Source organism: Nothobranchius furzeri, chromosome 4, assembly GCF_043380555.1.
Source record: "Nothobranchius furzeri strain GRZ-AD chromosome 4, NfurGRZ-RIMD1, whole genome shotgun sequence".
Lineage (NCBI taxonomy): Eukaryota > Metazoa > Chordata > Actinopteri > Cyprinodontiformes > Nothobranchiidae > Nothobranchius > Nothobranchius furzeri.
The window spans coordinates 17,223,025-17,249,076 of NC_091744.1; the positions used below are offsets into that span (position 1 = coordinate 17,223,025).

Below are 26,052 nucleotides of genomic sequence, written 5' to 3' on the forward strand. Positions count from 1 at the left end.
AATATATCCCGAAACACTTCAGAATTCATCGTGCTGCTTTTGTCAGCAGTCACATCATCAATAAATACAAGAGAACCAGTTCCACTGGCAGCCATACATGCCCACGCCATGACACTTCCAGCCCCATGCTTCACTGATCAGGTGGTATGCTTAGGATCACGAGCAGTTCCTTTCCGTCTCCATACTCGTCTCTTCCCATCACTCTGGTACAAGTTGGTCTTGGTCTCAGCTGTCCGTAGGATGTAGTTCCAGAACTGTGAAGGCTTTTTTAGATGTTTGGCAAACTAATCTGGCCTTCCTGTTTTTGGGGCTCACCAATGGTTTACATCTTGTGGTGAACCCTCTGTATTCACACTGGTGGAGTCTTCTCTTGGTTGTTGACTTTGACACAGACACACCTACCTCCTGGAGAGTGTTCTTGATCTGGCCAACTGTTGTGAAGGGTGTTTTCTTCACCAGGGAAAGGATTCTTCGGTCATCCACCACAGTTGTTTTCCGTGGTCTTCCGGGTCTTTTGGTGTTGCTGAGCTCACCGGTGCGTTCCTTCTTTTTGAGAATGTTCCAAACTGTTGTTTAGGCCACGCCTACTGTTTTTGCTATCTCTCTGATAGGTTTCTTTTGTTGTTTCAGCCTAATGATGGCTTGCTTCACTGATAGTGACAGCTCTTTGGATCTCATCTTGACAGTTGACAGCAACAGATTCCAAATGCAGATATCACACTAGAAATGAACTCTGGACCTTTTATCTGCTCATTGTAATTGGGATAATGAGGGAATAACACACACCTGGCCATGGAACAGCTGAGAAGCCTATTGTCCCATTACTTTTGGTCCCTTAACAAGTGGGAGGCACATATGAAACTGTTGTAATTCCTACACCGTTCACCTGACTTGGATGTAAATACCCTCAAATAAAAGCTGACGGTCTGCAGTTAAAGCACATCTTGTTCGTTTAATTTGATATCCATTGTGGTGTACAGAGCCAAAAATGATAGGTCCAGTATTTATGGACCTGACTGTACATTATAGCCAAGGCTACCCTGGGGAGCACCGAGAGAAGCGAGGCTGCCAAACAGACGCCATCGGTCCCTCCAACCACCACCAGAAAGCTAGGTGGGTTAAGTGTCTTGCCCAAAGACACAACAGCATTCTCTGGTCAGAGCCGGGATCAAACTTGCGATCCTCTGAAGTCCCACTGAGACCAGAAACGTCTTCTAGATGGAAACCATTGTTTCTTTCAAGTATAGAACTGGATAAATAAAATTAATCTCAGCTATTTGATACAAATACCCAAAAATGTTTTGATAAAATATTCAGACAAAAAACTGGGTTTACTTTCCTCACCGAGAAGTTCTACATGAATGTGTTGCTAACTTAAGTTCTTGTGTGTGAATGTTGATAATATGGCTGATTAAAATAAAGTTTAATAGAGAACAGCTACTAAACAAGAAGCACCGTTAAAATAGTGGTGCACTGATATGAAATTTTTGGGCCGATACCGATATAAAAATCAGTTATGGCCAATAACCAATATTTGCCAATACAAATAAACTGACATTAATGCTTCTAAAATCAGATTTTGTATAGAATTAAAATGATTAAAGCTGAATTTACGTTATGTACACACACCATACACATTTACGCTTCTGAGATAACAATCACTGTTCACATGACTAAACAATTACACCCGCCCCAAATGATAAATACATGGAGACAAGATGGAAAAAATATCGGTTGTCAATATCGGCCCAGTTTTATTAATCGGACCGATACAGATGTTAAAAAAAGGACTAACATCAGCCGATACCGATTTTGATGCCGATATATTGTCCATTCCTAGTTAAAATCAAACAAAAACAAAGTAAATAAAGACAGATTTTTATTCAAATGGAGCAAAATAAATGTCACTTTTCAAGCCAGAACAAATGGGAGCATTGCGTCTGTACAACTAACAGCTACTGAAGTAATAAACGTTTTTCCCTCCTGCTGCAGGTTTCGACCCTACAGAGAATGAAGTCTACACTGAAACAGCATTTAGGGAGTAACGGTCATGACACTGTTCTTACAAAAAACCTGCTGCGTGTTTAAAGAACCAGAAGTTAAACTGACAGGACGACAAAAAAAAAAAACTGCTCAGAATCTCTTTCTCTTCAGGATTTCTGGTTTCCAGTTGACCGGGTGACTTTCTTCAGTCTGAAACAAACAGAACAAAAAGGTTAATTCATCTCTTTGTTGCCTTAAAATCTGCACAGAGAAGGCTTTGGCAGCAGGAAAACAACTCACAGCCGTGTCGTCCTCTTTGTACACTTTAATGGTCTTGTCTGCCTCTGCGGTGATCAGTCGGCTCTCTGAGTGGTCGAACAGGCAGGCGAAGATTCCCGACTCGCTGTCCAGAGATCCGGGCTGCACGGCGGCATGAATTCTCTGGAAGTTGTAGCCTGTCCTCCAATCCCACATGTGCATGGTTCCATTATCAGCTAGAGGACAGAGTCATGAATTCATTATGAATCCAACCTAAAGCCTCATCAGTGTTTGGAGTGAAGGAGGTAATTATTACCTCCAGACACCAACACGCCATCAGAGTTGACAGCAAGCGTGTTAATAATGGCGTTGTGGCCTGACAGATTCTGGATGAAGTTGCCATCTGGGAACTTCCACTGCTTGATGTTATCAGCTGATCCTGATGCAAATGTGTATCTGTGGAAAGAATGAAAAAACTTGCTAAATTACAACCCTGTAGCTCAGATGTAATCCACAATCCAGTCAGGGGTGTACCTAGTGACCCCTAAACGGATCAAATACAACCCAAACTTTTCATGGATGCATTTGGTTAGGTGTTAGAACTGCTTTTATTACAGAGAAATGGTGAAAACACTGATGACTGAGTAGGCCCGTTTCTACTATCGGAAACTCTGGGTAACTTTACCGGACCTTCGTGGCATGTGCATTTCTCCTTTTCACCTGGCAGACCCAAAAGCTCCACTTCAGGGACCAAGTACCTGCACTGGGGTATGTACTCAGAAAAGACCTGGAGAGTCACTGGGAAAGACTTAAAGAGCAAGTCACCCCCAAATCAACTTGTTTTTACTGATTAACTATATAAATGAGTGTCTAATTGTGAAAACTGTCAGTGTTGCGCCCTCTGCAGGTAAAAACTCAGCACTGCATTTGAATTTAAATCTGCCATTGCTATTGGTTAAGAGGTACCCTATGACATTAGCTGGTACATTATAATGTCGCACAGTGGGGTGTGTATTTGTTAACGGCTCCGCCCTCTCGGTCAGTTTTCCTTTCAAACAGGAAGTGGGAGTGGAGTAAGACTGTGGTAGGGGGTGACTTGCTCTTTAATTCACGACTGGTTGTAACTCAGTAGGAAATGACATCGGCAGAAATTGCCCAAAACAACCTGTATTTGTTAAATTGGAAGACTTACTGGTGAAGCACAACGGAAGGAAAAGAAATTGTTGTTCCTAAACCCCCAAAGGCAAAATATTAACACCCCCCCCCCCCCCGAATGGCACTGTTTTGTGGTCTCCTGCAGGATGATGTTAAAAACTGTTTCCACTCTCCCCCTCACTGTTTGCTATCTTTATCGAACCACTAGCGGCAGCAATTAGGCAAACAACAGATATTAAAGGGATAAAGTGTAAGAAAATAGAACATAAGATCAGTCTTTATGCAGATGATGTTTTACTCTTTCTCCGGAATTCTCAATCCTCTCTCTCCCAAGCAATAGAACTGATAAACTCTTTTTTAAGAGTTTCCTCTATAAACTGGTTAAAATCCACAGTTCTACCAATTAATTTCTCTTTTGTCAATTTACTTAATACACAATTGGAGTAAGGGAATATCACATACCTGGGAATTAATATCTCTCCCAAGTTAGCAGATCTAACCAAACTAAACTACATCCCACTTTTAAAGAAAGTGGAAGATGATCTTGCAAGATGGAAATCCTTACCAATATAACTCATGGGGAGAGTTGCTACAATTAAAATGATGGTCTTACCCAGAATAAATTACTTATTCTCGATGATCACAAACAAACCACCAGCTGACTGGTTTAAATCTCTGGACTCCTCAATTACTAAATTCCTTTGGCAGGATAAACCTCCACGAATTAGCTTAAAAACGCTTCAGAAGACCAAAGATAGAAGAGGACTGGATCTACCCAACTTTTATTATTTTTCTTAGCCAACAGGCTGCAATATATACCAAGATGGTTGCAAGATAACCCACTAGATGAGTCCTGGTTAGATATGGAACAGACACTTTGCAATACGATAGAGCTTTCAGACTTACCATTTATTAGCTCAAGCATAAGAAAACATGAAGGCTTCAAAAGTATTAGTATCATCACCTCTCTGACAGCATGGTGGGAGTATCTTAAAATGACAGAGTCTACACTAGTACCATGCAGACGCACACCTATCTGGAAAAATCCTGATATTTTGCAAAATAACAAAATGATGAACCTTCCGGACTGGAAAAATAAAGGGATCCTATACCTGGAACACATATATGAAGGACTGGACTTCATCCCATTTAATAGAATAGTCTCCCAATTTGGAATGGATAAGAATAGCTTTTTAGAATATCACCAAATTAAATCTGTAGTCAAACAAAAATTTAAACTCAATAAAGCCAATCAATTGGCTAACGTGAGGACTTACTGTCTGGGGTGCAGCACCAGAGTTCGGACAGATTTCTTGTGGTTTGTCAGAGTTGCTCTGGTCTTCCCAGCGATCAGATCCCAAAGCCTGATGGTTGCATCGTGACTGCCTACACACACACACACACACACACACACACACACACACACACACACACACACACAGTTTTGTCACCTGCAAACATGAAACTGCCTGCTTAAAACCTGAACTCTTGACACTTTAGATCAGCTCTACCACAGAATCTGTGTTCCTTTAAATCAAAATGAATAAAAGACTTCTGAAGTGATTTATAATATAGTGTATAAAAATTAATCTCGTGCATCACTCGGGCTCTTATTTTGATAAGGTGCACCACAGCATTCATGGTGGAGTGTTTCCCCAAGTCAACAAGTCATCAAGTTAAATAATGATTTCACCAATAACAAACACAATGGAGACCAAGCCCCCCCCCCCCAAGTGGAGCAGCCATAATCACTGTTATTGGCTTCAAATCTACTCACCAGTGATGATCTGTGGCTCTACAGCCTGACATCTGACTGTAGCCACCGTGTTGGTATGACCAGTAAGTGTGTGCACGTTTGCTTTTGACCTGATGTCCCACACCTAAAAGCACAAAGAAAATCCAGTCCCAGTCAGGATTGGGATTAAACAAGACAGAGGCCTAATCCCACCAAACTAGAACCATATTGGTCTCATGGTTTAAAACAACACACACATTCCCTTTCATCTCTAGGTTACACATCACTGATGTTTTCCTCCTCCTCAGCTCGGGTGCAGAGCGGCACACACGCACTGACAGCGACGTTTTCACTGGGGAGAGTTGCAAAGCGATTCCCTGCCAGGACAACAGAGGGCGTCGCACCACCACTGCAGTCACATCTCTGGTCCAGGATAGCATATTAACTGTAGTTTGTGTTTGTATTGTGTGTTTGTGTATTTCAGAGACGTTCTCTTCCACCTCTTCATGCAGTCGCCACCTCTACACCCACATTTCCCATCAAGCTCCAACACAGCCCAAACTAAACTCACCCTCGCTGAGGCGTCTCGGCTGCATGTCACAAGCACATCGATGGTTGGATGTAGATCCAAATCATACACAGCACTGAGGTGGCCATGGTAGTGCCTGATTACCTGGAAGACAAACCAATGCTGTCGTGAGGCTGTAAAAATACCACAACTGCTATAAATACACAAAACCAAGTTATTTTAGATTAAATAGAGTAGTAAATATGCCTGTGGTACACAGGTCTGTACTAGAAACCGGTGTGTGTTTCTGTTATGATGTTAATCTTTCATATGCTGCTGACATGGTGAATAGCTCAGACAAGGTCTGGAATGTGGGAAAGTGTTTCAGCGGGGGACCAAATTAACTGCTCCACAGTCACACCAAAGTAAAGTAAACATTTAGCATGCTAAGTGTGAAGCTAGAAGAGGTAGCAGGACTAAAACTTATGTTTGTCTGTCATAAATCTGCGTTGTTAATGCACTAAAAACACAGAACATGTTGTCTACATGCAGTTTCACACCGATATTGTGTTTTGGGCACTTTTGGTTAAGGCCAGGCTAGCTTCGGTTTGTTCAGCTCTCTGCTGATTGGCTGCCAAGGCTTTGGGGTTGGACTAGTGCACCAGGAAGAATTGGCGGCTGCCTGGACCGATTCACAGCAAAGACTACGCCTTTTTTTTTATGTACAATCTTTCGAAACCTGTAAGTGGTCAACATGTCATGCTGGCCATTACCAATATACTTTAATGTATAATGTATACAATTCTAAATGCTTTCATTACTCTGATGTTTGTCTTGCTAACAGATGTAGCCTAGCAAACAACCTGTTCGTAGCAGGTGCTTTTTGGTTCAGACCGACTCAGGGTTTATGTGGAGTGTAGCGTGGGGAAAAAAATGCCCTCAAATACCGTAAAACTGATGCTTCAACATAGAGCTGGGCAATAAATCGAAAATTTATCGTTAAAGAAATTTCTGACTCTTATCGAGATCATTGTTCCCATGTCAAGTAATTTGATAATAAAAATGAAAATATGTGTAGGTCGGCAACATTCATGTCCCTTTAAGAAGCTGTTCCACCTTGAGTCACGTAAAAGTGTGAGTTAAGGTGGTACATGTGACAGCCCCATCTAGTGGACAACTTTTGTTTCTGCGCAAACCTGTAGTTATCGTCCATTTATCGTTATCGAGGTGAAATCCTCACTATATCGTGATACTGATTTTAGACTGTATCGCCCAGCCCCAATTCAATATGAAAAATGTACCATGCCGCCCAGCCCCAGTTGTACTAAATTTGCACAAAAACTCCTTTAAAAAAACTTCCTGATGACCCTGAGCTAATCCAAACAACGTACCTTGTTGTACTCCAGATCCCAACACTTGACCTGTTTATCTTCTCCACAGGAGAAGAGGTACGGACTGCGGCTGCTCACTGCTACACCACGAACGGTACTGATGTGTCCAGTCAGAGACAACTTCAGCTTCCCACTGGCCAGGTCCCAGATCTGTAGAGACAACCACCTTCCAGTTATCTCTGGATCATCACAGAAGCTTTAACAGCAACAGAGCCACCTTGGTATCACTCCCAAACGTTTTAACCCTTACCTAACATTAAAGCATTTTTTTGTGCTCAAATGACATTAACGTTAGAAAATGTAAACGTTGGGTAAGGGTTAAATACTGAAAGGATTTCTTTTTAAAAAACTGTATTGCAATGTCTGCACCTACACAAAATACAACAACCTGAATGTTTTACCAGCTCTAGATCAATAACAGCTCTTTACAGAATAGGAAAAACTATTTGGTGGAGAAGATGAAGTCTAATAACAAATCTAGACAGGTTCAGTCCTCTGAGACTTGTTACCATTAGAGACAAAAAGTAGCTTAAACCTGTTAATAAAGAATATAAAAAGCAGTTTAAAACCCTAGACCATTACTGATCCCTCTATCAACAGAGCTTTACTGCTTATATGTATTTATGGAGAATGAATGAATGAATGTAATAACAAACACATAAAAGCTGGTGTTTTACTCAGCCCGCCCGACCTTTATAGTTCTGTCTGCTGACCCCGTGACGAACCACTGATTTCCCGGTTCCACGGCGATGGATCTCACCCAGCCGAGGTGTCCGCTGATAACCTGACAGATAACGGTCACCACAGTTAAACAAGGCAGCTTCTAATTATTAATGTTGTAAACAAATGCAAGACAACTTGTGAAACAGTTGTTACGAACCCGAAACAGTTTCCACGGTGGATGCCACTGAGGTTTGGGCATTGTTGGAGCTCTCCTTATGAGCGCTGAGTTTCTGGTGCCACCTCCATCTAAGAGAGACTAAAAGATATACTTCAAAAGGTCATTAAGGATTTTTTTTAAGTAGCATGAAAGACTTATGAGTAGAAATAAACTGGCCAACTGAACGACACATTCATTAGCATTATAATGTAATTTTTATATTGTAAAATTAGTTTTGTATGTTTGTGAAGCATTCTGTCTTGCAACACTGTTCTGCTTACAGAATTTGATGCGACACTACCAGAATGAATAAGCAACATAAAAGTTCCATGGTGTTAAAGTTAGCTGAGCTCGCTATTTGTTTTTTAATTTATTTTCAAATTAGTGATTTTCTACTGCAGAAAAGAAACCCAATCTCTACTGGATTATTAGCTTTACACGTCTTTTTAAGACTCTATAAGCACTAACAAGCATTCTGGAAAAGTAAATTCACTGTGGTTTACCACTGCAGTGGACGGAGGGTGAATTCTCTCTGCTACTCCTGCATGTCTATGGATCTCTGCAACGCTGGCTGCAGTGCGACTGGCGTCCTGCCTGAAAGTACATGACATAGAGTATGTCAGAATATTTATTTTAACCATAGATCTGTATGCCAAATTGTTACCAGCATGGATTAAAAATAAATAATAGCCTACCTTGCTAGTGAGGGTGGTAAAGCCAGTGTCAAGGAGTGCACCGCTCCTTCACTGGGATTCCTGTGGATTTTAGTGTCGGCGGTGAGTGCCACACCTGTGGAGCACAAGCTACTGTTAGCACAAAATTAAAAGTAGTGCGGATTCCTAAAGTAGCAGAAAACAAATCTACCTGGTCCAGATGGATAAGCATTGGTCCCGGTAATCAGGTATTCTGGATCATCGCCTAAATAGTTTTAACAGAGTGAAAACATTATTAACTTTGGCTTAATCGCTCAAAAGAAGTTAAACAATCTATGTGATCCATAAAACTATGCAATATTTATTTTGACGGTTAACTAAGAAACAGTCACAGTGTGTTGCTCCCTTACCTAGCTGTGGGTAGCTCTGATGGCTGAGCATGCCGTCAGGATGATGTGAGACTCTTTCTCTGCCCTCCTTTAGGATGGGCATGTGTAAAACTGGTCCATACTCTGTCTTTAGTTTCACACCCATCTTCTGTTTGTGACTGCAAACACAGTCATTCATATACATGTTATACCGCCAAAATGTAAATGTTATCTAATTGAGCAACAACTCTAAACACCGTAAAAAATAGTTTCCTCAGAAAATATAAGCTGAGCAAACATCCATGTTTCTTCACTGAACGTTAAGCAAAAAACGTATCCCGGCGCATTAGAAAACATTAGTGAGGTTTGATCTGTAAATATTTACAAACACACTTTGGAAGCAGCCTGGGTTACCTTTCGTCATCCAGAGCGATAGCTTTAGCATGGTCGGCTACGAACATGTCATGCGTCCTTTTCAGCGATCTGAAGACCAATGTGTGGACAGAGTGCTTCTGGACATCCTGTAAAAAGCGAGAATTTTATTTAAAAAACATCGCATATAACAACCTAATAAAAAGTTATTTCTCACTCAATAAACAGTGAAACGGGCAGAAAAAGGCTATCAATTCCAGTAAATAGACAGGCCCGGGAGTGTGTTGGACGTTTCCTAACATCCTAGCGGACACAAAAGACATACATGAATGTATAAATCCATACCTCCGTCATTTTATAGAGGAATATACCGATAGAACAAAACTGAGGAGGAAATAAAGGTCTGCCTCGGTAAGTACAACTTGGTAGTAAAATAAATCCTCCTGACCACCACGACAAACCGAACGTTTGAGATAACCCGGAAGTAAACACGACCAAGAGTTGTTAAAGTTATATCAGCGCCACCTACCGGTTTGGATGATTCAACCACTTTTCCTGTTCATCATCAAGGGCTAAAATGTGACAGTTCAACGTATGAATAAAGCATAAAATTATTATTTAAATGTTTAATTGTTATTAAGGATATTTTCTATCAAATGACCCACCATGCTAGTTATGAGATATCTAAACTGCAGCTGTTACACACCTGCTTTAGACTCTATCAAAACCTGGATGGTGGGAGCTTTCTTCAGCTGAATGAAGATAAGACTGAGATCCTCATCTGTGCCCCAGACAAGCTGGTTCCCAAAGTCAAAGACTCTCTTGGTCAGCTTGCTTCTCACACCAAACCTTCTGTCAGGAATCTTGGCGTGACCTTTGACCCAGCTCTCACCCTGGATTCTCATGTCAGTTCTGTCATGCTCTGAACTTCAGATTTCATCCACACCTTCGTCTCCTCATGCTTGTCCTGCAACATGCTTTTCACTTGTCTGGCTTTGCGTGACCTCATGATCACCCTATTCTTCCTCAATAGCTTCTTTTCAAGCTGGTGTTTCTGTTAATTCTATCTTTTTCAGGATCCAACGATAAGCTTCGATCTTTTTAAATAATAGAAAAAATGTTTTTTGTCATTTTTATTTTTATATGAACCACCTCGTGATTTTTTAATTGAGAGGTGCAATATAAAATTGTTATTATTATTATTATTATCAAAAATAAAAACAATAATAACATAATTTGGATTGACAAGGTTGACAGATTAAATTAATTCATGATGCACAGTAACACAGAAATACAACCAATTAAAATTTATGTCAACTGATGTTAAAAGATTTAAATAATAATTAACGTTCTAATGCATTTGAAAATAGTCCGTAGAGAAACAGATAAAGTAAATTGAATTTGGTAGGAGCAGTCCTGAAAATCACGTTTCATACCAATACACTCAAGTGTTTATTTGCAGAGTCATACAGCTCAATTTTCTGAGCTAAAAACCCCACATTTTATTTTTTACATGGCACTGGAATTTACTGCGAGTCAGATGAAGTTTGAACTCAACCATAGCTTTCTGAGGTGAATGTAATGATGCATCAGTACAAATACTACCAGAACAAAACTCAGAGTAGATCATTTGTTCAATTGTGAGCACAAAATAAACAACCAGCCTGACTTCTTATTAACTCCTAAGTGTAAGTTCTTATTCAGAGCTGGAACATTTGAGAATATAATCTCTGTTCCTTCTGAAAAATGGCTAACTGTGAGGGAAAGTGGAGGTTTGCATTTGTAAGATTACACCAAATAAATTAGATAATGAGAAAGGTTTAGAAGTGGGACAAACAAATTAAACAGCCAAGTTATTAAAAGAAATTGATTCCATGTAAACATTTGTGTGTACGGTATTTCTGAGCTCACAAAGTCAAAAATCATACAAACACTTTTTAAGTTAATAACCACATTACTGGTGAGAAAAATACATTTATTCAGTGCTTGAAAGGCAGAGTTGAACATCAAAACCATCTTTTGGGTCATCCAAACATCCCAGAGAGATGCCAGATATTGTTTATTCTTGATCTGAAGGCTGTTAAAAAACAGCAAAGCTCATTATTTCCGCTCTCTAAAGCCCAAACTGTTTCACTCCGGCTTGCTGTCCATCTCCTGCATTGATGCGATTGAAGGGGATAATCTTCATGGTCGTCTCCTTCAGGGAGTACCAGCGATTGTGCCATGTGACCCAAATGATGCCGTTGTCGAAGCCGTAATCACCAGCATCCTTTTCTGTGTATCTGCCTCCTAAATGAACATGACACAGCAAGATCAGCTCTGGAGGCATTTCGGTAAGAGATTTAAAGCGACAGTTCATATCTTTTGAAGTGGGATTCTCTGGAAAAAGTTATGAACGAAATATTTAGCCTGCTTTTGAAAGGTCATTAAATGACTTCAGTTTGAAGAATATACAGATGTGTTATGAGCAGGTTGACAAGCTAACTGCTTGTCACAATGCGGCTGAGAAAAAAGTGGATTACTTACAGCTTAAACCTGGTCCAATATTGAAAATCCTAAAGCAATCTACACTGTGAACATTTCACATAATGTGGTTATGTACTAGGGGTCGTATGAACTAGTCAACTAGTCGACTTCACTGCTCTGTAGTGACTTTTATGCCTGTCATCGACTAGTCGCTGTCACGTGATAATGACCGACAAGATGCAGTCCACGGAAAAGACAGCAGGTGACGAGCCCCTGCGCGTCGGGAGGCAACACGCTGTGCCAGAGCGTCGGTACTGACACCCGCCGTAAAACGGACATTTAACCAAATTGTGACCTTTACCCTCTTGCAATTTAACCTTCCCCTCACCCCCATCCTAACCTTAACCAGCTTGCGCATGCAAAGCTCTGATCCTTGACGCGCTCCAGACATCTGCGTCCCGAGCACGGCCACAGTATCATTATCAAATTAGGTGTCGCCACCTCAAAAACTAATTTAACACGCGATCGTTCATGTCGGCTCATTTCCTTTAATGTTTTCTGTCTTTTATTTGTGCCTGATGCGTTTCGTTGCTGTGGATCGGGGCGCATCACCTGTTTTGTCCTCCGGTGACGCACCTCACCGGTGCGGCCGGCGAGCACTCCACTGTTTTAGCGGTCGGTAGATCTTTTAGAACTGTGGTTCAAAGGTAACTCATAAGGTGAATATATATGAACCCAGGTAGCAGTTTTTCTTTAGGACTGAGAGGAGATGCAGGAAGATAAAAAACAGACAGGACAGAAAAATAGTCAAATAAAAACAAGTTAGTTTTTGTACCTGCTGGTTGCAACAAACAAACACCATTGAAGGTAATCAGAAGTGAGGAACAGAAAAAATATTTTAATGTTTAGAGCAGCAGGAACTCTGAGAGGCTGCAGGCGCATCAGTGAGTTTGCGGCCGTGGCGCAGGGGGAGGGGGCTGAAGCGGGGGAGGGGGGAGGGGGAGGGGGAGAGGGCTGAAGCAGAAACTACCGTTGTTAAAAGAAATGTGTTTAACTTTGAAAATGTGGGCGCAATTTTAATTGTCAAAAACTCCAGCGAACCAACCGACCCCCCCCCCCCCCCCGCTTCAGGTGTGTGACGTCATCAACTACTAGTCAAAGTCGACTCGATTTTCATTACTTGACTGTCGACTTTAAAAAAAATTAAGTCATGCAACCCCTAATGTACACAGATTTTTGTGGTTATTTCAATGTGCAAATAGCATTAGCAGCAGCTAGCTACAGTAATGGTGTAATTCCAGCTTGAATTAGATGGCATCAATTCATTTTGGTTCACTTATGCTATCATCAGTCCAGTGAAAACTGATCCCTATAATAATAACGCATTGAACTTATATAGCGCTTTTCTAGACACCCAAAGACGCTTTCACACACTGCTAGTGATGGTAAGCTACTTGTAGCCATAGCCGCCCTGGGGGGGACTGACAGAGGTGAGGCTGCCATTTGGCGCCGTCGGCCCCTCTGACCACCACTAACACAGGCAAGTTGGGTGAAGTGTCTTGCCCAAGGACACAACAGCAGGATACCCCTGGCGGGAGCTGGAATCGACCCCATGACCCTCCGATCATGAGGCAACCCGCTCTACCACCTGAGCAACTGCTGCCCCGTATTAACTATAGGAGTTCCAGGAAATTTCTAGGAGGGGGAAATTGACCAGGAGATACAATGGCTTGGTCGTCTCAGCTGTGTCTCCATACAGAATCAGCCCTTTCAGGACTTTGCTAAGATATCGCATAACACAACCGTTTTGGCAATGAGTGATGTCACGGAGCAGCACCAAAATGCATCCACGAACAATTAATTCTGCCAAAGTGCACCATAATTTAATCCATTCAGAAGACCAGGAGGGTGGCTGTGGGATGTAAAATGTTGGGCTCAATGACCAGAAGAAGTGCCTTTTCTACTGTGCTCTCTGTGAGACAACAAAGCCCTGTGATTTACATTGTTATGGAGGATTTCCACTGCCTCTTTTGTGTTGGGAACTTAGAAATGAGGATTTTAAATCAACGTGAATGGTGCTTATTTTCTTTTCCTTCCATTCTGCTTCACCTGCAACTCTACCAATTTTACAAGTGCTGGTGGTTTTGGGTGATGTGTATCCTAATGAGGTACAACCAATCAGTGTGAGCTGACCAAACATCTCACCCTACCGGGCCATTCTGAGTACCCAGGTACTCCATTGGTTCCTAAAAATAGCCTAAAATAATCCTTCACGTTTCTTGCTGAAGTGGACACACTCGCATGACTTAAAGGTCCGGTAAAATTACCCTGACATTCCAATAGTGGGAACATGCCTTATGTCTTCAAACCAATGTTGTTCAAAGAGCTATCACCAAGGAAACTAATAGTTCTTAACTGTTTCTTGGAGGAATCCTTTTCAAAAGATCAGAACTATACATTTTAGCTTAGTTTTGTTCAGAAGGTCTCACCCTGGTAGTATTTTCCATTCAAATGTGCAGCATGACACCTGTTCATCCACCAGCCAGAGCCATCTTGGAGGGCACAGTTACCAGGATACCTGTCGTTGTCTCTGTCATAAGTACTGAACTGCATGCCGTTGTGGGATGTGTAGAACTTGTCGCTGGGGTCGTCTCCAAAGTCATAGCCATCAAAAGCATCACCTGCATTACCACCATAGTAGAAGCCATAGGTGAGGCGGTACATGTCAGCTTCTGACCCAATTCTGAACATGGTGTAGTCGGCATACCTGGAGAAAAACCATGAAAAACTTGATTTTTGACAATTGTCCTTTAAACTTTTCATGTTTCTTTAAAAAGGGTCATTTCAAAGTGAGGTGCTGTGGAAAGGTTAAAAGCACGATCTCATCCGTGGTTTAGAGAAGTGAAGTGAAACGCTAAAGAGGGCGATGAGCAAATGAAAAACCAAAGTGGCTACTGCTGCCTTAAAACAACACCAGTCTCAGAATTCTCCCAGCAGTTTGTGAAAGTGTGTGTGCCTGCGGTTTACTATCACACACGTTTAACAATTAAAATAGTATGCTAATCCAGGTGGAAGAGCTACTACTGCTGCTACTATACCCATGTAATGCCAAATGGATTGCATTGGGGACAGTTAATGCATTTTAGCATCAGTTGTTATGAATTTGTTTTAGATTAGTTTTAGTTTTTGACAGCAAACCACTTTGGTTCTTTACTCATTCAGACTTGCCATTAGCCTATCAATCCAGGAATATGTAAACAGTTTTTCCGATCCAGAAACTCTCTACAACAAGTAAGACGTTGATCTTTCACAAGCCCTTCTACAAAACATCACTACAAAAGATCTGAACATGTTGGGTCATGTTTGCTGTTCGATCTTGTTTCTTTGCTTTTCCTTACACAATCTTTTATTGTGTCTGTGTGTGGGTGGGTTCGTGTGTTTGTACTTTTTGTTGCCCTCCCAGTCAACAAGCTCGATCCTGAGCACCATCGGGAGAGCTGAGCTGATCGTCAGCTGATGGATCTTCTCGTTGCCGAGCCAGAATTCTGTTGTGTCATCTGGAGAGAGGTAGCCGAATCCCTCCTTGTACTGGACCCAGTCCTTAGTGAAGTTCAAGGCGCCGTTGCGTCTCTGTGGACATGAAAAATGAAACAAATCCAGTTTTGAATGTTTGGAAATCTTTTATGTCTCTCTGGAAGAAAAACATGCATGAGCAAAAGCAAGAAGGAGAAAGGTGATCCATACCCTCTGGATCACAGTGAAGCCTCTTCCGGAGCTGTCAATCTCACAGTAGACCAAGAACTGCTCTTGTGCTTTTATTGGCTTCACATAGTAAAGACCGCTAGTGGTAGCACCTTTGTTTGCAACATCCTGGCAGTCTGAAGAGAAGAAAATAAATCAACTCAAACATGTTGAGACGAAGTTCCTTTACTTAATTTGATGAGACTCATAAATGAAAGGTTAAGGCTAAACGATTAGGGCTAAAATGAGCACGTGTCCTCTGCTTGGATGATGCATATTGATTTCAGCCTTTGAATAAACACTGAACTGGGACAAATGTTGTTCAGTTGAGGGCAGATTGAGAAACTTATTGTGAAACAGGAATGGCCTGAAGGTCAGAGTGTGTCAATGTGTCTTTTTTTTTTTTTTACCTGTTCCTGTGGTAGTTTGGATCTCAACTGTGTCTCTGCAGGGTTCACTGCATTTTTGCTGCAGCTGCATTGCAAGCGTCTTCAGATCCCCCATTGTCCTCTCATTAGAGGAGATTAAATCGTTAAGCTCCCTGGAAACAGCGTCACAAACATGGGTTGTGTCTAAAAGTCACTTTATTGCTTTGTAACCACAACTTTGGAAATATGCCAGTAAGGATTGTCATGTTTATTATTGACAGTGGAGACAAATGGAGAAAAAAAAATGAAGAAGAATAAACTAAGAATGAAACTGAGAAAAAAATGGGCTGGGAAATTTCTCAATGGCTTGATTTAAAGGGGACATGATATACAAAACCACCTTTTGCATCCTTTAGTGTTAGCAGGCAGATCTCTACTGCCTCTATAAAAACTCCACATGTAGCAAAAATGCATTGATGCGTTTTTTTTTGTCAGGGTTTGGTTTTGAGAATGATGTGCCTAAAACAATCCGTTTCAAAAGGCCCTCGTTTGTAAGGTCACAAACTGGGAAATTAGAATAGAACCACTTCTCACATGTAAGAGAGGGCTGCTGCTGGAGGAGCAGCAGTTCTACTCCAAGCCCCTCCCAGACATCAGAGCTTCTCAGCCTATAGGAGCCTGAGCAAGGTTGGGTGGGCATGGCCAGCTCCAGTTTGTGATAGAGACCTTGAAACGGCTCATTATGGAAGTTCTGGATCTGACAAATATAAAAATCTCTGAGAAGGCTTCATGTGAGAAGATTTCAGTGCAAACAACTTTAAAAACACGTCTTGTATCGAATATGTAACTTAAGAAAAATAATTATATATTGTATCTGTATAATTTGTTTTGAAATAGATTTTCAAAAAGTTTTTACTTCTTCCAGATGACTGAAATTACTTTTCTATTATGAATGATGACTACAATGTTCTAAAAGGTGTCACAGTTTTTGAGAGTGTTCTTTTTGGATAAAATACAAGACAAAAAAGTAAAAGAATATAACAACTCACTAATACATGAAGCTGGAGGATATGAGTTGTGACGCCTCAAAAGGCATTTATGTCATTTATATTTTATGTTTCATTTAAAGTTATTCATTTGTATGTTTTTAAGTTATAAAGAACAGTGAATAGGTTAAAATGTTAAATGGGAAGATTTTATTTTGAAGGTGAACTTACTAATAATCTCACTTCCTGCTGGGTTACCTGTATTGGTTAATTTCCTGTTTACCTCCTCTTACTGGCTGCTCTGAGAGTGAGAGTGGCATGCGGTCATGCTCTGAGGCTTATCCACAGCCAACCACTTGGGAATGTTGTTAAAAAATACAAAAACAAAACTATTTTATTTGTGTTCCACAATGATTGATTTGTACATGTTAAAAGAGGAATTTGTTTGATGGTCATTTTCTTTCCTCAGGCTAATACAATTACGTCAAGTCTTATTTTGAGCTAGTTTGTGAGGCAATATTTATGTAAACATGATAATTTATTCTGTTCTGTATTTGTTTTCAATTACAGTTTTCACCGCTTGTCAAATGAAGGCTCTAAGAGTAAAAGGTCAACTCTACTCTGACTCCTTTACTATTTGACAAAGGTTTAGCTTGGTGTTTACTCAGAGTTGCTACACTGCAACAGGACACTACATGAGTGTTTTAAAAGAAAGACGCACGCATTAGTTTACTTTCTACAAATAAACTAATGAAAAGATGTGAAATATTGAACTAAAAACTGTAAAATAACATTTAGCTGACATCATGTCCTCACACACTAGAAACATAACGTCTAAATGCTGACCGTAACTCACAGAATTTGCTGTTCTTGTGCAATAATAGTCTTTTCAAACCGAAGGACATCATCCAGCATGCTGGAGGACCTCTTAAAGTACGGATCTGAAAATCCCAACAAACCAGATTAGTGACACAAACAATCCTCTCGTGTAAAATCTCATCTGTGTTTTACTGAACATATAAAACACTAAGGATAAAATCTAAACTGGAGTCTGAACCAGATGATGATGTCACCTGTCAGTGAAGATTTCTGAGCTGAAGTGGCCGAGTCTCGCATGTACACAATGGTTTCATCGGCTCCTTGAGTCAAATTTGTGATGGTCTCCAGTTCTGCTTGCATCGTCTTCAGGTCCTCGTTGACTCCAGGAAAATACCTCAGAAAGTAATCAGCAACGCCACACGTGGTGGGGCAATACTTCCCCTGAATAAATACAGAAACAAAAAGTTAGACTGCAAAAAAAAATCACTAAGTATGAGTTTGTGATGAAGTTAGACACTTACAAAGCCATCATTCATGTTGCATGATGCACTATTGTCTCCTCTGACTTGCTGCACACATAAAAACAAACGTCAGTATAATTTTTCTTCACGAATAAACATTTTACATAAAATTAAAGCCACTTACAGCTGAAGAGAGTGAGAAAAGTAGGAGAAGAACTCCTGTTGTTGCTTCTAGTGATGATGCCATGCTGATTCAGCCACCAGTTTGTGGTTTTTTGGGAGAGTGAAGAGCTGCTGGACTCCGAGGGTTATTTATCTGAACAAGGTCCCCCGATCAACCTTTGATAAGAGTGTCCACATGCAAACATCCCACTCACTTTGTTGTTCCAGACCTGTGAGTCAAACGTCCGACCGCAGCTGATTCCCAGATGTGACGCTTTCGAATGGACAGTTGGGTTTAGAACATCTGCGTGAGTGTGTGTTGGTTAGAGGTCCTGTGTGAATGATGACACAGGTGTGTTTTGTTCTTTTTGCTCATATTTTCCCGTCAAGATAGTAATTTATTTGGTACATTAGTAAAATCTTTACTTCATTGATTTAAAATTGATTTAATGAAGGGCTGCTGGTGAAGTATATGCTACGTTTTGGCCTTCATTTGCAGCTGGTGGCATTTGTGAGCACACTAGTTCTTGAATAACTCCACTGGTGCAAGCTTGACTTTTCTCATATCAGCTGCAGCTTCAGGATAAACATTACCCATTAGGGCAGCAGCAGCTTAACAGGTTGAGCGGGTTGTCCAGTTATCGGAAGGTTGCAGGTTTGATCCCGGCTCCGGACAGAGAATTCTGCTGTTGTGTCCTTGGGCAAGACACTTTACCCACCTTGCCTGCTGGTGGTGGTCGAAGGGACCGGTGGCGCCTGTGCTCGGCAGCCTCGCCTCTGTCAGTGCGTCCCAGGGCAGCTGTGGCTACATCAGGGCTCATTACCATCAGTGTGTGAATGTGTGTGTGAATGGATGAATGATACACTGTAGTGTAAAGCGCTTTGGAGTCCTTACTCTGAGAGGCGCTATACAGGTGCGGGTCATGTATCATTTACCCCCAAAGTATCCCTCAGTAATAATATGTATTAAATAAACCTGAGCTATCAACGGGGCTTGCTGTTCTTTCAGTGTGTCTGCTTTTGTGTTCTTCACTAAATAGGATCTTTTCCAATCTGATTTTCATTTTAGTAAAATGTGGGACTGTACGTAACAAGAAAGGAGAAATTTCATGTATTTTAAACAGTTTTCTACTTTGCTACAAGTTAAAATATGTGATTGTTTATACTGTGAACCCCAACATCTTCTTGAAAGGCTCATGAACTTGGTGGGACTATATGACACAGTCCATAGTTGGTTCATATCTCACAGACAGGGGTTATGTTGTTTCTATAGGTGATCACAAAGCAAAGCAGATCACCATGACACGTGGGGTCCCCCAAGGCTCAATTCTTGGACCACTGCTCTTCAATCTCGACATGCTCCCCTTGGGTAAGGTATTATGCAACATTATCTGTAGGAGCCATATGTGTTTTCATTTTCTTTCTGCATACCTGAGAGGAGGCTTGGCCTCATTTGATTGGTCAATTGATTGTGGAAGCACCAGCCTACTTAAGCCAACACAGATTAGACTCAGGTGTTGCTGTGATGGGACAAACAGTTTTTTATTGTGTGGCTGTGTGTAACGGACTCTGCGGACTGTCATTGGGGCAAGTAATGCATTCACTGTAAACCACTTTAATTGCAAGTAAATGGATCATGGACATTTTGGAACAAGACAAAATAATAAACATCATCAGAAATAAACACAAGCTGCAATTCTTTTAAACACATGTAAAGACCACCACCCGCATCAGTAACCAGTAGTGCCAGTGTATAGGGCATTGGTATTACATTTCATTATTTATCATAGATATGTAGTTGACCTAAAGATCTCCCTAGCTCTATCACCTAGGGCAGCGGTATTCAACTCCGGGTCCAGGTCTTCTGCTGCACCTTCTGCACTGTAACTGTTTAACTTAGACTTTTAATCTTATTCTTACTACCAATTTTATTGGTATTTTAAAATTTGATTTTATAATCTGCTGTTGTCACGTTGATTTTAATGCTTTTTGTTCTTTCTGATTTTGCACCTGGAAAGGACATTGAATTGTTTCTGTGTCTGAAAGGTGCTATATAAATAAAGCTGCCTTGCCTTTTTTATCTTTCTGGGTGTTGGACAGGAGAACAGTGCATGATGTACCCGGCGTCTCGTTCGCTGCCAGCTGGATTACACTTTAGCCTCTGTGACTCAACATACAAACAAACCGTTAATATTCTCATTAATCTGTTCTGATAGATTTAAATCCAGTGTCACTGAAGGCAAAAAATGTGATTCAAATAATTTTTGTCTTTATAAAATCATGTTTATGGTGTTTTATCAAAGGTGATAACCCAGAAAAAGGTTTTTAAAGGATCTGCAGTGATTCTTTAGAGCTTTTCAACATGTCAGTGTATAGAGCTCCGGGAGTTGACGTCACTTCTCCCGGCATGCAACAGTTCAAATCGAAACAGCGCCATATTGGCAGGCAGAATCCCGCAGCTGGGCTATTTGTTATTGTCAGAAAACTCAATCAAACGGGAAATATGGTAGATTCCTGTTGTGCCCCAGGATGCAGAACAGACGCGGACGACATAAGGAATGGGCCATCTACAGGATTCCCCAAGATCCGGAGCGCCGCAAACGTTGGATCATTGTAATAAAACGCACTAGTGACCGGGCTGAAATGAAACTGTGGGATCCCGAGAGTAAAGGTTTTCGCTTATGCAGCGACCACTTCATATCAGGTACTTAAACCAACGTTTCCTCAACTGTGTATGGTATTTATTTTAAATGCTTTTATTACGATTCTTAGTGGGCTTCCTAAACTTATTTTAGCGTGGCTTTTTCTGTCTTACTACTCATAGCAGCAAGTAAACGTCACGTAAAACGGTGCCTCGTGTTTCTGCGTGCTGCCGTTTATGTGTTTTATGATCACAGCAATTAACCGGCTAAGCTGTATTTCATTTTTAAGCAATGGTTGATCAATTGTCAGATCACACATAAAAAGCACTTTGGATTGCTGTTGTCTGTCTCACCGAGACAGAACTCAGACAGATCCTGAGACGCTCCTGCCTGGCATATTTATTTTATTCACGAAAAAAAAATCAAACTAGTGATTTCTCTTGGCGTTCAGTTTATACATTCAAACAGCACAGCACTCTATTTAAACTACTTATGTGTAAATCTGTTATTTGTCCGTCCGTCCGTCCATCCATCCATCCATTTTCATCTGGCATCCATCCATTTTCATCCGCTTATCCGTTTTCATCCGGCATCCATCCATTTTCATCCGCTTATCCAGAGTCGGGTCGTGGGGGCAGTAGCGTCGAGAGGCCCTGACTTCCCTCTCCCCAGCCGCCGGAGCCAGCTCCTCCGGGTAAATCCCAAGGGGTTCCCCGGCCAGGTCCAGTAAGAAGTCCGCTCCGACAGCTTCTGGCGTCGGAGCGGGCAGTAGCGTCGAGAGTCCCAGACCTCTCCCCAGCTCCTCTGGCCGGGGGAATCCCAAGGGGTTCCCCGGCCAGGTCCAGTAAGAAGTCCGCTCCGACAGCTTCTGGCGTTTTTAAAAAGTATCCCAGGGACATGGTAAGGGTCGGAGATGTTTAGTCTATTTAATTTCTGACTATATAAAACGATTTCTTCGGTTTTAAAGTGTGAAGTAAACTCAGACGAAGTAAAATCCAAGCGGATCCCGTTCACGTTCATGGTTACATCCGTGTTTGTTTACCTTTTTTTTCCTTCCAAAATGGCGTCTACTAACTGAGAGTCACGTGGGGTCCGGAGCTCTATATAGGAATTTATTAGCAAAAACATTTTGATGAATGGATGCACATATCAGCATTTATCGTCTAGGAGTCAGCCCCCAAATCTAAGATTTATTCTGCACATCCTGAGCTTTCAGCTTTGAGGCCACAAGAGAGATTTTTTAAATTTCTTCTTTTGCAGCATCATGACTTACAACCAAGGAAACGAGTATTTAAAATCATTTTACAGTGTAGCTTACTCCTTTTATATTGTTAAAAAATGTTGATGCATTTGTAGATAGTTAGAATATTTTAGTCAACACTGAATTTCAAAAATCTGTTCTTTCCCTAGCCAATTAACAACCTTTGTTGTTATTTTTCTTCAAATTATTCTCTTAAGTGTTTGTGCTGCTGTAACTAGTGCATTTCCCCAATGTAGGATCTATTCTATTCTATTTTATTCTATTCTAGGACTTGAAACACAAAACTTGAAAATATCATGAGCACTTGACATGATTTCTATTCTGATGCTAATTAGCTTAGCTTTGTGAATCAAAACAATACTGTCATCATCCTGAGATTCTTCAGAGCAGCCTAGTGGAGGTGAAAAGCTGCAGCACCACCTTGTGGTGGAGAATCGTTCTCACACCTAAACTTAACAACTACGTTCAAACTCAGGCCTCACATTAGTGAAATTCTGATCATAAAATGTTAAAAAAAATTATTTACATCTAAAACCTGTGGGACAGATGAAATTCCACTCCACTAGAAATGCAATTGGGGGCGACACAAAATCACCCAGACAATTGCACATGGCCTAGGTCTGCACTTTGTACTTGTCTGACTAATACAGGTGATTTGTATGAAAATTGTTCAAATGTGTTTATAAAAGCTTCAGGTATGACTTTTAGAGACTGTCCATTTAAACATGACCATCACAGCTCACTAACACAAAAATAACTAAAACTCAAGATACTTAGATAACATTTCACCTGTTAGAGGATGTCACTCACATCAGATACTCGGAGTGCAAACAGCTTAGATAAGATTTTGGAATAAAGCATGAGATCACCCATGAAATTTTACATGATTTGACAAAAACATTAATCATGCCATCATCCCTCAGAAAACACACACTTTTAGTTAAAATGTTCGTCACACAAAGCCACAGTTGATATGCATTCCCTCAAGGAATGCTAAGTTGATTAAGCCTCCATACACAAGCACATGTTAGTTGTATTTGTCCAATAGCAGAACTAATTCAGCTCCACTACCTATCCTGGCTGTTAGGCACATTTATTATTGTAAGACTTTAGGTTTGTGGTGCTTGCTTTTAGCCTGGCAAGCCAGACTAAATAAGAATGGCTCTCGGTCGTGGGCCGGGTTCTACCGTTGTCTTTCAAACAATCGCCACATGCTTCTGGCCAATGAACAACGTGACAAAGTCACCGCAACGGATGTCGGTAAACGAGGCAGTCCACAATTGAAGAAGTGAAAATACATCCTTTCTAAAAAAATAACTTAAATACATCTATCTGCTCCTGATTCTAATTAAGCCCAAGTCCAAATAGTCCAAAATGGATGTAAAAGCTGCTTTAAACTAGCGGTCGCCATCTTGTTCCACTCTGTTGCATCATCCCGCCCACCAGTCGAATAGAGGGCTCTGAATGGCCCACAAAGCAGATAAACTCTATAGGATCGAAACCCCTATAGAGAGCTGTGATTGGCCAGCCAGAATGCTGGTAGGGGCTGCGGAGGTTCCAATGGAGCGTTCCAAGACCAAACTGATTTTCAAGAAATTAAAACAGCTTTGTTTTTAGACATTTTATCGTATTTTTTGTTTAAACAGAAAAATATGTTCTTATCTGCTTAACAAAAATTATGCAAATGGGGTAAGCAAAGTTAGATTATTTTGCTATTTTTAAGAAATCCTGCCAAGCAAATTTTTGCTTTCCCCATTTACAAATTTTTAAAAGAAAAACAAGAAGATTTGATCACATTAAGAATATTTACTTTATTTCAACTAATGTTGTTTCTGCAGGTAATAAAATTTTCTCTTTTAGACTAAAAACAAGATAACATGTCTAAAAACAAGGAGTGCTTAATTTATGCCGGATCTTGCCAGAACAAGATCCGGGAACTATTTTATTTTGAAAGGGCTGTTCTGGCAACTGTCTTCTGGAATCCAGCAACTCACGCGACCAACTTGTGCTATAGAGCTCCGGGAGTTGACGTCACTTCTCCCGGCATGCAACAGTTCAAATCGAAACGGCGCCATATTGGCAGGCAGAAGCCGGCAGCTGGACTATTTGTTATTGTCAGAAAACTCAATCAAACGGGAAATATGGTAGATTCCTGTTGTGCCCCAGGATGCAGAACAGACAGGGACGACATAAGGAATGAGCCATCTACAGGATTCCCCAAGATCCGGAGCGCCGCAAACGTTGGATCATTGTAATAAAACGCACTAGTGACCGGGCGAAAATGAAGCTGTGGGATCCCGAGAGTAAAGGTTTTCGCTTATGCAGCGACCGCTTCATATCAGGTACTTAAACCAACGTTTCCTCAACTGTGTGTGGTATTTATTTTAAATGCTTTTATTATGATTCTTAGTGGGCTTCCTAAACTTATTTTGGCATGGCTTTTTCTGTCTTATTACTCATAGCAGCAAGTAAACATCACGTAAAACGTTGCCTCGTGAGTTCTGAGTTTAATTTTTAAGCAATGGTTGATCAATTGTCAGATCACACATAAAAAGCACTTTGGATTGCTATTATCTGTCTCACAGAGACTACTTACGTGTAAATCTGTTATTTGTCCGCAGGGGCGTCGGACTGGGGGGGGGGAAGGGTATCGTTTACCCAGGGCCCACTGCAGGGAGGGGCCCTGAGACAGCTTTGAATAAAAATGTTGTTGTTTTTTCCCCCCAACTTACTTAATGTCTTAATAAACTTCCCTTTACCTGGATAAATAGGTTAAGAAACAGAATTTCGCCTTAAAAATAATAACTGAATAATCTCTGAGGCATCTATCACCCCTTAAAAATGTGCAAAGTGGTTTAGTCCACACCAGCGGCCAGGGGCTGCACGGCCGCATGTGCTAATGAGACATCGCAGATGCCGACAGCCAGAGCTGGAGGCAGGAGAGTCAGTCATGTCTTTTCCCAAGAAAAGGAAATCTGGCTTCCAGAAAAGAAAAGAAAAGAAGGAGAAAAAGTTAATTGAACAGAAGCAAGTATTGACTAGGTTTTTCAAGAAGGAAGCTGAGCAGCAGCAGAACACAGTTTTAGCTGATATTAGCTAGCTCTCAGAAGCTGCATTCATGTTAGGTGTTCAGTGTTAAACGCCTTTAGTTTCACCATCAAGATCAAATATAAATTAATTAGTGTTTTCAGTGAAAACACTAATTAATTTATATATATTAATCAGAATTATTATCGCGGGCGGCCGCGACCAATTAATTCGCAGACCTCGCAGTAAAACCAGGTTCACTCTGTGTGGATATTTCAGCTCCTTCCCAGTCATGGACCAGGACAAACTTGGTATCGATGGATTCGTGGTAATCTCAGGAACGTGAAGCTGCCACTGTTTTTCGTATAGCATGATGACACTGGTGTTAGAGGATTGTTATTGACTTGGTTAGATATTTTAAGCCTATTTTAAATTTCTTTATATTTGATCTTGAAAACGGACAATCTCATAATTTGGCTGATAAAGCAGGGATTATAAAATTTAGAGTACATTACATTCACAGAGAGAACCTGGTTTATTTCATGTCATATGTATTTAATATATCAATATATATCAGTATTAGCAAAGCTTAACATCATGAACCATGACAGACATGACTGAAGAGCAGATGAAGATATCATGCCAGGCACTGATGAGAAAATATTACAAGGATCTCACAGCTGAATTTGAGAATGAGATGCTACACCTGAGAACAATATATGGTGCCACATTTCCACACATTCGGTCTCCTCTTGAGCTGCTTAATGCCATCTACAGGATGCAATTACAGAGCATTTTTGGAGAAGTTTGTATTGG

General features: G+C 40.9%; 2 protein-coding genes across 2 annotated transcripts; both read right to left on the reverse strand.

Moving 5' to 3' along the window:
* Window positions 1-1,862: 1,862 nt before the first annotated feature.
* On the reverse strand, window positions 1,863-9,800 carry plrg1 (pleiotropic regulator 1). Its single transcript, XM_015964033.3, has 15 exons — window positions 9,649-9,800; window positions 9,346-9,452; window positions 8,974-9,110; window positions 8,775-8,828; window positions 8,606-8,699; window positions 8,414-8,504; window positions 7,911-8,009; window positions 7,722-7,814; window positions 7,031-7,180; window positions 5,703-5,804; window positions 5,174-5,276; window positions 4,674-4,782; window positions 2,558-2,697; window positions 2,284-2,477; window positions 1,863-2,193 (listed from the first exon to the last, which is right to left on the reverse strand). Exons 1-15 carry the CDS (start codon window positions 9,655-9,657, stop codon window positions 2,134-2,136), a joined length of 1,542 nt encoding a protein of 513 aa, XP_015819519.1. The 5' UTR covers window positions 9,658-9,800; the 3' UTR covers window positions 1,863-2,133.
* Window positions 9,801-11,261: 1,461 nt separating this feature from the next.
* On the reverse strand, window positions 11,262-18,485 carry fgg (fibrinogen gamma chain). Its single transcript, XM_015964013.3, has 9 exons — window positions 18,329-18,485; window positions 18,205-18,252; window positions 17,938-18,124; window positions 17,721-17,805; window positions 15,921-16,051; window positions 15,514-15,647; window positions 15,215-15,399; window positions 14,259-14,536; window positions 11,262-11,592 (listed from the first exon to the last, which is right to left on the reverse strand). Exons 1-9 carry the CDS (start codon window positions 18,389-18,391, stop codon window positions 11,417-11,419), a joined length of 1,287 nt encoding a protein of 428 aa, XP_015819499.1. The 5' UTR covers window positions 18,392-18,485; the 3' UTR covers window positions 11,262-11,416.
* Between the last annotated feature and the right edge of the window lie 7,567 nt (window positions 18,486-26,052).